Source organism: Mirounga angustirostris, unplaced genomic scaffold, assembly GCF_029215605.1.
Source record: "Mirounga angustirostris isolate CCGP_5_RB_7025 unplaced genomic scaffold, mMirAng1.0.hap1 SCAF_6, whole genome shotgun sequence".
NCBI classification, from domain to species: domain Eukaryota; kingdom Metazoa; phylum Chordata; class Mammalia; order Carnivora; family Phocidae; genus Mirounga; species Mirounga angustirostris.
This window is the reverse complement of record NW_026991714.1, coordinates 58,966,365-58,982,174: the sequence shown is the minus strand read 5'-3', so window position 1 is coordinate 58,982,174 and position 15,810 is coordinate 58,966,365. Positions and strand designations below refer to the sequence as shown.

Below are 15,810 nucleotides of genomic sequence, written 5' to 3'. Positions count from 1 at the left end.
GGGAAAGTGGTCGATCGTGGGAAATGCTAGCGAGAGATGAAACAAGAGGAAGCCTGAATGAGTACATTGAATCAGCAAAAGAGAAGTTGCTGGTGACGTCAGTGGGTTGGTAGAGGCCAAAGGCAGAGCCGGCTTGGGTAGAGAAGGGAGTATGGAGACACAGTGTCAGGTCTGATGCTGCACAGGTCCTTTGGGCAAAGTAGGACCGGGTGCCCTAGTTTTCGGACCGACACAGCTTGTGCCAGAGCACGCGAGTTGGCTACTGGAGTGCAGGCTCCCTGGGCTGGGGACCCTTGGGCAGGGCATAACTGCAACCACCCTGGGAGCGGCAGATAATTCTCGGGAAGCTTGGCTGAAAAGGGGAGGAGCATCCGGGTGGGAGAGGAGGAGGTGTCTTGAGCTGAGGACCAGTCCATGAATGCAGATCCTTCCCAGCTCAGCTCTTTTCTGACAGGCTGGCTCTGCCTGGGGCTCTTGATGCCCCAACCGTTCTCCTAATCACAGCTATCCCAAGGCTTCCTCCCTGGATCCCGCACCCCTGCCCCCTTGCCCAGACCTGTCACAATAATCTCCTTGAGGACACAGATTTAATCCCTTTTTCCGCACCCTCAAGGGGCTTGCCTCAAATCCTTTCGGAAGTGGGGGATCCATCAGTCAACAGAAGAACTTTAGTGTTTAAGCACTCAGAGAAGTGCCTGGTGAGACCTTACATCTGGTTAGCTGAATACATGTGATGGTGGAAGAGACAGCCTTCAGTTTCTTCAAGCTAAAGGCCGCAGCTTCCCTCTCTAGGTTTTACCCTGAGATTCTGGAAATAGATAGGACCTGTGCCCATGGCCCATCAGGGTCCCCAGGGCAACAGACAACAGGGTACATCAGGCAGGATTTACTCTCCTTTCCCATGGGTCCTGCTGCTCTAGGCCTTGGGCATCTTGGGTCACCCCTTCTTTCCTGTCAGGGAAAAAGGTAAATGCTTTCACTCTGGGTATTCCAGGGACCTAATGCTTACCTCTGGCAGGCACGTTTGCATTTTTTGTTTCTTTTTTTTTGTTGTTACTAAGTAGCTCCACACCCACCATGGAGCCCAACAGAGGGCCTGAACTCAAGACCCTGTGATCAAGACCGGAGCCAAGATCAAGAGTCCTTTGCTTACACTGAGATACCACCTTACACCAGTTAGAATGGCAAAAATTAACAAGGCAGGAAACAACAAATGTTGAACAGAATGTGGAGAAAGGGGAAACCTCTTACACTGTTGGTGGAAATGCAAGTTGGTGGGAATGCAAGCCACTTTAGAAAACAGTATGGAGGTTCCTCAAAAAGTTAAAAATAGAGCTACCCTATGACCCAGGAACTGCACTACTTGGTATTTACCCCAAAGACACAGATGTAGTGAAAAGAAGGGCCACATGCACTCCAATGTTCATAGCAGCAATGTCTACCATAGCCAAAATGTGGAAGAAGCCGAGATGCCCTTCCACAGATGAATGGATAAAGAAGATGTGGTCCATATATACAATGGAACATTACTCAGCCATCAGAAAGGATGAATACCCACCATTTGCATCGACATGGATGGAACTGGAAGGGATTATGCTAAGTGAAATAAGCAGAGAAAGACAATTACCATATGGTTTCACTCATATGTGGAACATAAGGAATAGCATGGAGGACATTAGGGGAAGGAAGGGAAAACTGAAGGGGGTGAAATCAGAGGGAAGTCGAACCATGAGAGCCTATGGACTCTGGGAAACAATCTGAGGGTTTCGGAGGGGAGGGAGGTGGGGGATGGGGTAGCCCGGTGATGGTTATTAAGGAGGGCACGTGTTGTAATGAGCACTGGGTGTTATACACAATGAATCATGAAACACTACATCAAAAACTAATGATGTACTGTAGGGTGACTAACATAACATACATACATACATACATACATACATACATAAACAAATAAATAAATAGTCCGGTGCTTAACTGACTGAGCCACCCAGGTGCCCCCACGTTTGCCTTTTAAAAGTAGACCTCACTCTGGAACTTACTGAACCACAATGGAAAAGACAACTGTTAGCCTAATGGGCTATATACTTCCCTGATGACCATATGCAGGTACATGAACAAGATCTGGCATCTGTTTAGGGACCTGTTTTGTATGACCCCCAACCCTACACCCATCCTTTCTTTTTTTCTGAATGTACTTAAAAAACACCAACAACTAAGGTTGTAGAATTACAAAATTCCTTCTACCTTGGGACCTTAAATAGGATGCCCTCAACTGATTTTAGTCCTTTGGAGTCAATGTGTTGCTGCTTATTTAAAGACAGTTCAGCTAGAGCTCCAAGAGTGGTCGGGATTTTTTTTTTTTAAAGATTTTATTTATTTATTCATGAGAGACAGAGAGAGAGAGAGAGGCAGAGGGAGAAGCAGGCTCCCAAGGAGCAGGGAGCCCGATGCAGGACTCGATCCCAGGACCCTGGGATCATGACCTGAGCTGAACGAAGGCAGACGCTTAACCATCTAAGGAGTGGCCGGTATTTTAAAATAAGTATCTCATTAAAAAAAAAAAAATGAGATACTTTCCTGAACCACCAGGAGGGGTAGGCACCTGAGCAGGGAACCTCGGGTGAGTTAATTTAGTTCACCAGTGCCTACTCATTGGAAGAGCTGGGTTTTTATTCTTGAAGAGACTCATGGAAGGGCATGTTTCTTATAGGTTCACATACTAGTTTTTTTTTAAAGATTTATTTATTTATTTGAGAGAGGAGAGAGCACACCAGTGGGGCGGGGCAGAGGGAGAGGGAGAAAATAGAGACTCTCAAGCAGACTCCCCCCGCCCCAATCCCCGTGAGTGCGGAGCCCGACTAGGAACTCACTCGATCTCATGACCCTGAGATCATGACCTGAGCCAAAACCAACTCAACAGACTAGGCACCCCTAGGTTTACATACTAATTTGTACAAAAATGTCCTTGGTGCAGCTTATGCCAAGCAATTATGAAGATTGTTCTTGAGTATTGTGTGAAGGTTATGAAGTTGGAATAGGCAAGTCATGGGTGTGAAAGCTCTCATTTATCCACCTCATTTAATTTTTAGCTTTGTAGCCAAAGTCTCTATTTTCCTATTTTAGGACGGCTGAAGTGTCCTGACACCCTTTCTTAAACCTGAATTGATGTATGGTGGGGCCATGCGAGATATTTTTTGTGATTTTTTTTTTAAACTTCCCCTTTTTGTATATGTAATATTAAGCAAATGATGAAACATTGCTCTAATGGTTTAACAAAGGAAGGAGAACGAAAGACCCTAATTTCTGGGTGGAGAAGTCAGTCTCCTTCAATGTGGAAAAGTAGATCAAGACTGTTACCAAAAGTTCTTCTGTGTTATTGTACCTGACTTTAGGATACAATTTTTTTTTTGGCCAAGTCGTGCCTTTCCTCCTGGAATTGTAAGTGGGACACAAGACTAGCACTTTTTCACACTGTGAAGTACATATTGTTACAGAGAACATACCAGAGCCTTTCTCACTGTTAAGCAGATGATGCCTCGTGAATATATGATCTATGCAGAAACTCCTGCAGTTTTACCTGCTGATGCTGGCTGTCTGTTGGAAAATAAATTTTGAATGTGTTCTTCCTCCCACCCCCAAAAATAAAATAAATAAAAATAAAGTAGACCTCACTCAAGCTTATGAATAGATGCTCCATTTCTAATAATTAGAGAAATGTGAATGTGATTTTTAAAAATGAGATACTTTTTTCACTTACCAAAATGGCAAATATCAAACAGTTTGGGAATACTGTGTGTTGGAGAAATAGGTGTCCTCGTATTATTGGTGAACGTGGAGATTGTCATGACATCTAATGAGAGCAATCTGATCTTATTTATCAAAATTTTAAATTCACATACCCTGTGACTCAGAAGTTCTATTTTTAATAATTTATCCTCCATGTATATACTTTATATACACACTTATGCCATATATGTGTGGTACATATGTCCATAGACATTCACATAGAGATATTTACTGCAACATTATTTGTAGCAGCAAAATACAGGAAACAACTCAAATATGCATCATTGGTACATATAGTACATTCATAAAATGGAACACTCTGTGCAAATGTTTAAAAAATGAGACAGATTGCCTCTAGGCCTTTTGGCTAAGATCAAGGGTAAAAAATGAGATAGGTATAAATGTACTGACATATGGAAAGAGCTTCATGACATGTATTAAGAGAAAAAAGCCAAGTGCAGAACAGTGTGTGTGTAGTCTCTCTAAACATGCATATTCACATATGTATGTTTGCATATGTGCACAGCATGTATTGAAGGCCACCCCAAAACTCGTAAGAATGGTTCCCTTTGGTGAGGGGAACAGGAGACTGGGAGTTCAGGGTATGGGGTAGACACACTTTAAGTATTACTGCTTAATCTTTAGTCATATGCATGTGTTACTTAAGACACACACATACACACAAATGAGCACTCAGGGTCTGCTGGGGGCAGCACAGAATGGAGGCAATTTGGTAGTCTCTATGAAATTATCAGAGCATTTACCCTTTCTGGGAGTGTATTCTAGCAGTATACCTGTCCACACCCAAAATGATGTATGTAAATGGTTATTCTTGGTAATTGAAAGATTGGGAATAAAAAAGTGCCTATCATTATGGGGCTGGTTAAATACTAACAGCATCTCCTCACAGTGGACTCCTATGACGCTCTTAAAGAATGAGGGAGCTCTCTATTAACTGATGGAGAAAGCTCTTCAGGAACTATGTTAAGTGAAAAATGCAAGGGGCAGAACAGTGCCTGGAATGTGCTACCTTTTGTGTAAAAAGAGGGGGAAATAGGAACACACATACATGCACACAAAACATGCTAACATTTTCTTGAATTTGCATAGAGTCGATGGAAGGATACACAAGAAACTAAATTGGTTCTCTTAGCCGAGAGTAATATTCAAAATACGTAATAATTGCAGCAGAGATACCAACCAATCAGAAAAGAGGTTGGTCCCAAACAACCAGAACCAGTGAAAATCGGCCTTCCCTACAGGTAGGGAGTGTAGAGGGGGAGGGGCGGAGATGGTGAGGAATAGAAGGATCGGGGTAGACAGGCGGGGCAGGGATGGGAATGAGACTTCCCAATGTTCGCTTTCAATGATGTTTTAATTTTGGACCCATGGGACTGTATTACCTATTTCAAAATAAAAATAAAAAATAAAATACAGGGGGAGCAGAGCAAGATGGCAGAGGAGTGGGAGACCTGGATTATGTCTGGTCTCAGGAATTCAGCTGGATAGGGATCAAACCATTCTGAACACCTACAAACTCAACAGGAGATCGAAGAAAAGAATAGCAACAACTCTCTGAACAGAAAAGCGACCACTTTCTGGAAGGTAGGACGTGCGGAGAAGTGAATCCGAGGCAATATTTGGGAGGATAGACGGCGGGGGAAGGGGGCCTCTGTCAGCCACTTCTGGCAAGTGATAGAGCCACAGAGCACAAAATTGGAACTTTTAGAAGTCAGCTCCGCTGAGGGACGTCGCTCCAGTGGCTAAGCGGGGGGTGGAACCCTCGTGGGACAGTGTGGTCTCAGGACCCTCAGGGTCACAGAAAGACTGGGGGTGCCTGAGTGCGGCAGAGCTCCCAGGTATTGGAGCGGGGAAGCCGGCTGCAGAGGCGGAGCCCAGGCGCGGGCTCTCAGCTCAGGGTTGCCATAAACCGTGATCCGGGGCACAGTCGGGCCCCTGCTCCTCCAGCAGGGACCCAACAAGCGGCAGATCCGGGGAGACTCCCCTTCCTCCCCTGGGAGGAGCGGCGCAGGAGTGCACCGCAGGGATCTGCTGGGTTTGGAGACTCCACACCGAGTCAGGTGCCGGAGACAGAAACGCTCAGTCACAGGCCGGGTGAGCACGAAATGCGGCCAGAGACTGGGAAGACGGGAATGACTGACTGCTTTTCTCTGGGGGCTCACTGAGGAGTGGGGCCCCGAGTTCTCGGCTCCTCCGGGGCGGAGATTGGGAGGCCGCCATTTTCACTCTCGGCCTCCAAAGCTGTACCGAAAGCTCGCAGGGAACAAAAGCCCCGGAGAGCAAACCCGAGCAGATTCCTTAGCCGGGAGGGGGCAAGGGCGGGGCAATTCCGCCTCCGGCAGAGACATTTGGAAACCACGGCAACAGGCCCCTCCCCCAGAAGATCAGCAAGAACGGCCAGCCAAGGCCAAGTTTACCGATCAATGAGAACGGCAGAACTCCAGCGCTAGAGGAATACTGCACTCAGAATCCTGGCTTTTTTACCATGATTCTGTAGTCTTTCAAAGTTAATTTTTTTTAACTGTCTTTTTTTTTTTTTGAATTTTTCTTCCCTTTTTCAACCAACATCTTATCAATCACTTTTTTAAAAAACATTTTTATTTTTCATTTTTAGGGTCATATTCTATCCCTTCATAGTAGTTACCCTAATTTTTGGCATATATATGTAAGTGGTTCTCTCTTTAAAATTTTGAGATAGTTTTTTCTAACAGATCAAAATATACCCTAAATCTCTAGTATATGGTTTTGTTCTACTCTCCTGCCTGATCACATTCTCTCCCTTTTTTTTCTTTTTTTTTTTAAATCCTCTTCTTTCTTTTTTCAAACAACTTCTTAATTCCTTTTATAAAATTTTTTATAATTTTCATCTTTACAGCCATATTCCATCCCTTCATCATATCAACCCTTATTTTTGTACATATATAAGTTTTTCTTTCTTTAAAACTTTGGGAGACACTTTCTTCTAACAGACCAAAATACACCCAAAATCTAGGGTGTGGCACTGATCTATGCACCAGCCTGATCATATTTGATCATATTCTGGGTTTTTTTTTTGTTTTGTTTTGTTCTGTTTTTGTTTGTTTTTATCTTTTTCTTTTTCTTTTTTTTTTTCTTTTTCTTTTTTCTCTCTTTCCCTTTCTTTTCCCCTGGCTTCAGGTCTTTTCTGATTTGTTTAGAGTATATTTTCTGGGGATTTTGTTACCCTGTTAGCATTTGTTCTCTCATTCACCTATTCTCCTCTGGACAGAATGACAAGATGGAAAAAATCACCTCAACAAAAAGAACAAGAGGTAGTACCGACTGCCAGGGACCTCCTCAATACAGACATTAGTACGATGTTGGATCTAGAGTTCAGAATCATTACTTTAAAGATACTGGCTGGGCTTGAAAAAAGCATGGAAGTTATTAGAGAAACCCTTTCTGGAGAAATAAAAGAACTAAAATCTAACCAAGTCGAAATCAAAAAGGCTATTAATGAGGTGCAATCAAAAATGGGGGCGCTAACTGCTAGGATAAATGAGGCAGAAGAGAGAATCAGTGATATAGAAGACCAAATGATGGAAAATAAAGAAGCTGAGAAAAAGAGAGATAAACAACTACTGGATCACGAGGGCAGAATTCGAGAGATAAGCGATACCATAAGACGAAACAACATTAGAATAATTGGGATCCCAGAAGAAGAAGAAAGAGAGAGGGGGGCAGAAGGTATAATGGAGCAAATTATAGCAGAGAACTTCCCTAATTTGGGGAAGGAAACAGGCATCAAAATCCAGGAAGCACAGAGAGCCCCTCTCAAAATCAATAAAAATAGGTCAACACCCTGACATCTAATAGTAAAACTTACGAGTCTCAGAGACAAAGAGAAAATCCTGAAAAAAGCTCGGGAGAAGAGATCTGTAACCTACAATGGTAGAAACATTAGATTGGCAACAGACCTATCCACAGAGACCTCGCAGACCAGAAAGGATTGGCATGATATATTCAGAGCACTAAATGAGAAAAATATGCAGCCAAGAATACTATATCCAGCTAGGCTGTCATTGAACATAGAAGGAGAGATAAAAAGCTTCCAGGACAAACAAAAACTAAAGGAATTTGCAAACATGAAAACAGCCCTACAAGAAATCTTGAAAGGGGTCTTCTAAGCAAAGAGAGAACCTAAAAGCAACATAGACCAGAAAGGAACACAGACAATATACAGTAACAGTCACCTTACAGGCAATACAATGGCACTAAATTCCTATCTTTCAATAGTTACCCTGAATGTAAATGGGCTAAATGCCCCAATCAAAAGACACAGGCTATCAGATTGGATGAAAAAACAACACCCATTGATATGCTGTCTGCAAGAGACTCATTTTAGACCCAAAGACACCCCCAGATTGAAAGTGAGGGGGTGGAAAATGATTTACCATGCTAATGGACACCAAAAGAAAGCTGGGGTGGCAATCCTTATATCAGACAAATTAGATTTTAAACCAAAGACTATAATAAGAGATGAGGAAGGACACTATATCCTACTTAAAGGGTCTATCCAACAAGAGATCTAACAATTGTAAATATCTTTGCCCCTAACATGGGAGCGGCCAATTATATAAGGAAATTAATAACAAAAGCAAAGAAACACATTGACAACAATACAATAATAGTGGGGGACTTTAACAACCCCCTCACTGAAAAGGACAGATCATCTAAGCAAAAGATCAACAAGGAAATAAAGACTTTAAATGACACACTAGACCAAATGGACTTCACAGACATATTCAGAACATTCCATCCCAAAGCAACAGAATACACATTCTTCTCTAGTGCCCATGGAACATTCTCCAGAATAGATCACATCCTGGGTCACAAATCAGGTCTCCACTGGTACCAAAAGATTGCGATCATTCCCTGCCTATTTTCAGACCACAATGCTTTGAAACTAGAACTCAATCACAAGAGGAAAGTCGGAAAGACCTCAAATACATGGAAGCTAAAGAGCATCCTACTAAAGAATGAAGGGTCAACCAGGAAATTAAAGAAGAATTTAAAAAATCCATGGAAACCAATGAAAATGAAAACACAACTGTTCAAAATCTTTGGGATGCAGCAAAGGCAGTCCTAAGAGGAAAGTATATAGCAATACAAGCCTTTCTCAAGAAACAAGAAAGGTCTCAAGTACACAACCTAACCCTACACCTAAAGGAGCTGGAGAAAGAACAGAAAACAAAGGCTAAACGCAGCAGAAGAAGAGAAATAATAAAGATCAGAGCAGAAACCAATGAAATAGAAACCAAAAGAACAGTAGAACAGATCAACGAAACTAGGAGCTGGTTCTTTGAAAGAATTAACAAGACTGATAAACCCCTGGACAGACTTATCAAAAAGAAAAGAGAAATAACCCAAATCAACAAAATCATGAATGAAAGAGGAGAGATCACAACCAACACCAAAGAAATACAAACAATTCTAAGAACATATTATGAGCAACTCTATGCCAGCAAATTAGATAACCTGGAAGAAATTGATGCATTCCTAGAGATGTATCAACTACCAAAACTGAACCACGAAGAAATAAAAAAACCTGAACAGACCTATAACCACTAAAGAAATTGAAGCAGTCATCAAAAATCTCCCAAAAAACAAAAGCCCAGGGCCAGATGGCTTCCCAGGGGAATTCTACCAAACATTTCAAGAAGAATTAATACCTATTCTTCTGAAACTGTTCCAAAAAATAGAAATGGAAGGAAAACTTCCAAACTCGTTTTATGAGGCCACCATTACCTTGATCCCCAAACCAGACAAAGACCCCATCAAAAAGGAGAACTACAGACCAATATCCCTGATGAACATGGATGCAAAAGTTCTCACCAAAATACTAGCCAATAGGATCCAACAGTACATTAAAAGGATTATTCACCATGACCAAGTGGGATTTATCCCTGGGCTGCAAGTTGGTTCAACATCCGCAAATCAATCAACGTGATATAATACATTAACAAAAGAAAGAGCAAGAATCATATGATCCTTTCAATAGATGCAGAAAAAGCATTTGACAAAGTACAGCATCCTTTCTTGATCAAAACTCTTCAGAGTATAGGGATAGAGGGTACGTACCTCAATATCATAAAAGCCATCTATGAAAAACCTACAGCGAATATCATTCTCAATGGGGAAAAACTGAGAGATTTCCCCCTAAGGTCAGGAACACGGCAGGGATGTCCACTATCACCACTGCTATTCAGCATAGTATTAGAAGTCCTAGCCACAGCAATCAGACAACAAAAAGAAATCAAAGGCATCCAAATTGGCAAAGAAGAAATCAAACTCTCACTCTTTGCAGATGATATGATACTTTATGTGGAAAGCCCCAAAGACTCCACCCCAAAACTGCTAGAACTCATACAGGAATTCAGTAAAGTGGCAGGATATAAAATCAATGCACAAAAGTCAGTGGCATTCCTATACACCAACAACAAGACAGAAGAAAGAGAAATTAAGGAGTCGATCCCATTTACAATTGCACCCAAAGCCATAAGATACCTAGGCATAAATCTAACCAAAGAGGCAAAGAATCTGTACTCAGAAAACTATAAAATACTCATGAAAGTAATTGAGGAAGACACAAAGAAATGGAAAAACGTTCCATGCTCATGGATTGGAAGAACAACTATTGTGAAGATGTCAATGCTACCTAGAGCAATCTACACGTTCAATGCAATCCCCATCAAAATACCATCCACTTTTTTCAAAGAAATGGAACAAATAATCCTAAAATTCGTATGGAACCAGAAAAGACCCCGAATAGCCAGAGGAATGTTGAAAAAGAAAAGCAAAGCTGGCGGCATCACAATTCCAGACTTCAAGCTCTATTACAAAGCTGTCATCATAAGACAGTATGGTACTGGCACAAAAACAGACACATAGATCAATGGAACAGAATAGAGAGCCCAGAAATGGACCCTCAACTCTATGGTCAACTAATTTTCGACAAAGCAGGAAAGAATGTCCAATGGAAAAAAGACAGTCTCTTCAACAAATGGTGTTGGGAAAATTGGACAGCCCCATGCAGAAAAATGAAACTGGACCATTTCCTTACACCACACACAAAAATAGACTCCAAATGATTGAAAGACCTAAATGTGAGACAGGAGTCCATCAAAATCCTAAAGGAGAACACAGGCAGCAACCTCTTCGACCTCAGCCGCAGCAAATTCTTCCTAGAAACATTGCCAAAGGCAAGGGAAGCAAGGGCAAAAATGAACTATTGGGACTTCATCAAGATCAAAAGCTTTTGCAAAAGAAACAGTCAACAAAACCAAAAGACAACCAACAGAATGGGAGAAGATATTTGCAAATGACACATCAGATAAAGGGCTAGTATCCAAAATCTATAAAGAACTTATGAAACTCAACACCCAAAGAACAAAGAATCCAGTCAAGAAATGGGCAGAAGACATGAACAGACATTTTTCCAAAGAAAACATCCAAATGGCCAACAGACACATGAAACAGTGCTCAACATTGCTCGGCATCAGGGAAATCCAAATCAAAACCTCAATGAGATACCACCTCACACCAGTCAGAATGGCTAAAATTAACAAGTCAGGAAATGACAGATGTTGGTGGGGATGTGGAGAAAGGGGAACCCTCCTACACTGTTGGTAGGAATGCATGCTGGTGCAACCACTCTGGAAAACAGTATGGAGGTTCCTCAAAAAGTTGAAAATAGAGCTACCATACGATCCAGCAATTGCACTACTGGGTATTTACCCCAAAGATACAAATGTAGGGATCCAAAGGGGTACATGCACCCCGATGTTTATAGCAGCAATGTCCACAATATCCAAACTGTGGAAAGAGCCAAGATGTCCATCAACAGATGAATGGATAAAGAAGATGTGGTATATATATACAATGGAATATTATGCAGCCATCAAAAGGAATGAGATCTTGCCATTTGCAACGACGTGGATGGAACTGAAGGGTGTTATGCTGAGCAAGATAAGTCAATCAGAGAAAGACGTGTATCATATGACCTCACTGATATGAGGAATTCTTAATCTCAGGAAACAAACTGAGGGTTGCTGGAGTGGAGGGTGGGGTGGGAGGGATGGGGGGCTAGGTGATAGACACTGGGGAGGGTATGTGCTATGGTGAGCACTGTGAATTGTGCAAGACTGTTGAATCACAGATCTGTACCTCTGAAACAAATAATGAATATATGTTAAGAAAAAAAAAAGAAGAAGATAGCAGGAGGGGAAGAATGAAGGGGGGGAAATTGGAGGGGGAGACAAACCATGAGAGATGATGGACTCTGAAAAACAAACTGAGAGTTCTAGAGGGGAGGGGGGTGGGAGGATGGGTTAGCCTGGTGATGGGTATTAAAGAGGGCATGTTCTGCATGGAGCACTGGGTGTTATGCACAAACAATGAATCATGGAATGCTACATCAAAAACTAATGATGTAATGTATGGTGATTAACATAACAATAAAAAATAGGTACAGAAAAATAAATAAAATAAAATACAATGTCTTCTATATTCCGCAAAAGAACCTAAACAGAAAAAAAGAAAGAAAGAAAGAAAAAAAACTCCAAAACACTATTCAATAAAATCTGACCTTAAGGAGAGCTCTGTGCTAATCAAAAGGAATGACTGTCTCAAATGATACAATTTAGGTAACTTAAGACTGACCAGCAGAAGGATATTTTAGGGAAGGTCACTTTTTCAAAATAAAGGTGGCATAATATGCCCCTCACTGGGTCCAACACTCACTACTCTTTCCCCACCCAGTCCAGCTTGGGTGCTGGTGTTTATTCTAACATTTATTGAAAGACTTGTAGTCCTTGTCCTCTAAGAGGTCATGGTCAGGTAATATTCACTTCCATGATACCCTCAGCTTTTTAAGGATGCTTACCGAGTGACTCCTTAGAAGCTTGTCCCATTGGATAAATCCATTTCGGTCGGAGGCAGATGTGTGGTAGGTGCATGGAAGGGTAACACTCTTTCCCCGGGCAGCCCGAAGAACATCCTGTGGGGTTTCCACAGAGATGGCATTGACAGTCGCCCAGACTGGAAAGAAAGTGGGAAGTGGGAAGAAGTAAATGACATGGCATAGCCACTCATTGCCCAGAGGACCTCTGAGGGAATGCCCAGTGACATTCTCCTCCTGCAACCACAGCTAGACACACTACAACTGTGATCTTGGCCATGGCACACCCTCTGTTCTCCATGACCAAAGTGAAGACGATCGTGTGCCTTGGTCCACCCTATACCCATCCTGCAACATCACAAAGAAGTTAAATGCATTGTATGGTAGCTAAAAGCCCAGCTTTGAACCTCAGCCCCACCTCTTACAAGCTGTGTGAACCTCTCTCATCCATAAAATAGGAACACCAATACTTCCCAGAGTTGTCGGGAGAACTTAGTGAGATAATATGTATAAATACATTTTTTAGTGTCTAATAGAAAGCTCTTGATAAATATTCCTCACCACCTTTTTTTGTTGTGATGATAATGTAGCCATACATTTAACAAAGTTTTATGGAGCACTTAAATGTGGTAAGGAGTTTTATAAATAAGATTAAATCAAGGTAAAGAGAGAGAGGGTATTCCCAGGTGAGTTTATTCTACATACGTTTACAGGAAAAGGTGAGAAAAGCAGTGTGGCCACACCAGTATCTCCCGTCATGTATATTCATCTTTCCACATGATGGTGACTCACCTCCATCTGTGTCCCCTCCTCTTGAATCTGAGTAGGCTGGGACTACAGTCTGAGGGGCACCATATGGCTTCTCATGCTAACTTGTAAGAGGCCATAAGATTTGCTTGGTCCTCTTGAGATGCTCCCTCTGAGAACCCAATAAGATTCTATGAGAAAGTGAAGCAGCCACATGGAAAGACCACATGTTATTTGGGACAGAGCTCGAGCTGAGGTCCCTTGGAAGAGCCAACATCCATTCCCAGCATGTGGATGAGCATGCTCAGCTGTCTAGGAAAGCAGGGCTGAGCTATCCTTAGAGAGCCTGCCCAGAGTGAAGATTCATGAGCAAAATATATACTGGCATTATTTTAAGACACTAAGTTTTGGGGTGATCTGGTTTGTAGCAATAGATGCTTGAAACAGAAAGCCATGTGGATACCTGTCATGAGAACTTTCTAGGCAGAGTAAGGGTTGTCCATGTGAGGAACAGCAAGGAAGCCATGTGGTAGGAGGGGAGAGAGGAGGAGAGATAAGGAGGTGGGAAGCCCTTGGAGGGATTTAAGCTGAGGTAATATACTTGACATACATTTTTAAAGGCTCAACCTGGCTGAAGTGAGGTGCAAGGAAGGAGGAGATTGGGGAACAGAGTGGAAGCAGGGCAACCAATCAAGAAGCTATTCCAATTGTATAGGCGAGTGTTAATGGTGGCTTGGGCGCAGGTCAGGGTAGTGGAGGTGGAGAGAAGTGATCCAAATTGGAATGTATATAGAAAGTAGAGCCAATGGGATTTGATTGCAGATTAGATTTGACATATTAGAGGAAAAGAGAAGTCAAGGATAGATAAGGGGTTTGGCGGAAACAACTGGAAGGATGGAATTGTCATTTATGGAGATGAGGAAGACTGAGAGGGGCAGGTTTTAGGGGGAAGATCAGGAGTTTGTGGACATGTGAAGTTTGAGATACTTATTAGACACTCAATAGAGGTGTTGAGGAGACAGTTCCCTGGGGAGGTCACTGAAGGCCAGAAGATGGGGAGGAAGACAGAGAAGCGCACAAAGACAGGGAAGGTATCTGGGATGGAGCCCTGGGGCACTCCAGTGCTTAGTGGTGGAGAAAATGAGGAGAAACCAGCAAGGGAGAAGGAGAACTGGCCAGGGGGCTAGGAAGAGAGCCCAGAAAAAGTAGTTCCCAGTGGCCAAGCAGGAAAAGTGTTTCATGAAAGCAAAGGGGGTCAGCTACGCCAAAGCTGCTGATCTGTTGGGCCAGGGAACTGGGAACTGAGGGATGACCACTGGATGTGGTGACATGGAGGGGACGAAGGGACCTTGGCATGAGCAGATTCCATGGAGTGGAGATGGAGCCTGGGAAGATGGGCTCAAGAGCAAGCGGGATGAGAAGAAGAGGGCAGTTTTTGCCAAAGAGACATGGGGGTTAAAGGAGTCTGTGGGGTCAAGAGAGGTTTGTGCCTTTTAAAAATATATGATGATTTAAAAATATATTTTTGATACCGTGGCCCTCATGTTTTTCTCTTCTATGCGATCTTTGCCTCTCTACTCAGTGGGTGTGACAAAAGTACCAGATGGAACATGTAATCTGTAATTAGACAAGTAGGAAGTAGAGAAGTTCATTTCGAGAACCTTCCAACTACTTCCCTTCCTCCTTCCTTGTGTGGGTCTACACTGGGTATCTCCTTTCTAGTGGTTCAGAAAAGAGTGGGTTCTGCCATCCTGCCGCCTGAAAGCTGTGGATGCCCCATGCTCCAGAAGAATTCTTTCTCACCCTCGCCACTCCCCTGCTCTCTTCCTCCAGGCTGATGAAGAACATCCATCTGATGCTCAGCTAATTCCCCCCCAAGGGTCTACAAACAAAGAGTTCAGGGTTGTGTTAACTTCCCTAAGGATAGACAAACTGGGAGAGTGAGTGCTTTTCACCTCCAGGAAGAAATCAAAATCTCCCGGCACCAGAGTAGTTTGCTGAGGAAGAAGTTTAGAGCCCATTCACTGTCCCAGAGGAAATGTCCAGACTCTCCCCGGCAGAATCAGTACCTACTACTCACAAGTACTCGCCTCCTAGGACTTCTGTCTCATGCAACTTTATTACACGCTACACCAGAGTGGCCAAATGCAGGAACCAAACTGCCTGGGCTACCATCCTCATTCTTACTTTTTCTAACTGTGTGACCTTGGCCACCTTAATTAACTTTTCTGTGCCTCAGCATTCTCAACTCTAAAATGAGGATAACAAGATTACCTAACAATATTGTTGTGAGGGTTGAATGACTCACCATATTTAGCGGGCACATCCTCTAGCCTGGC

At 42.7% G+C, this 15,810-nt stretch overlaps 1 protein-coding gene across 1 annotated transcript in view; it reads right to left on the bottom strand.

Moving 5' to 3' along the window:
• GPA33 (glycoprotein A33) overlaps positions 1–15,810 on the bottom strand; it is a 45,134-nt gene that overhangs the window by 18,792 nt on the left and 10,532 nt on the right. Inside the window, 1 exon segment of the mRNA XM_045879149.1 lies at positions 12,710–12,864. Within this exon segment, the coding sequence (XP_045735105.1) occupies positions 12,710–12,864 (155 nt within the window).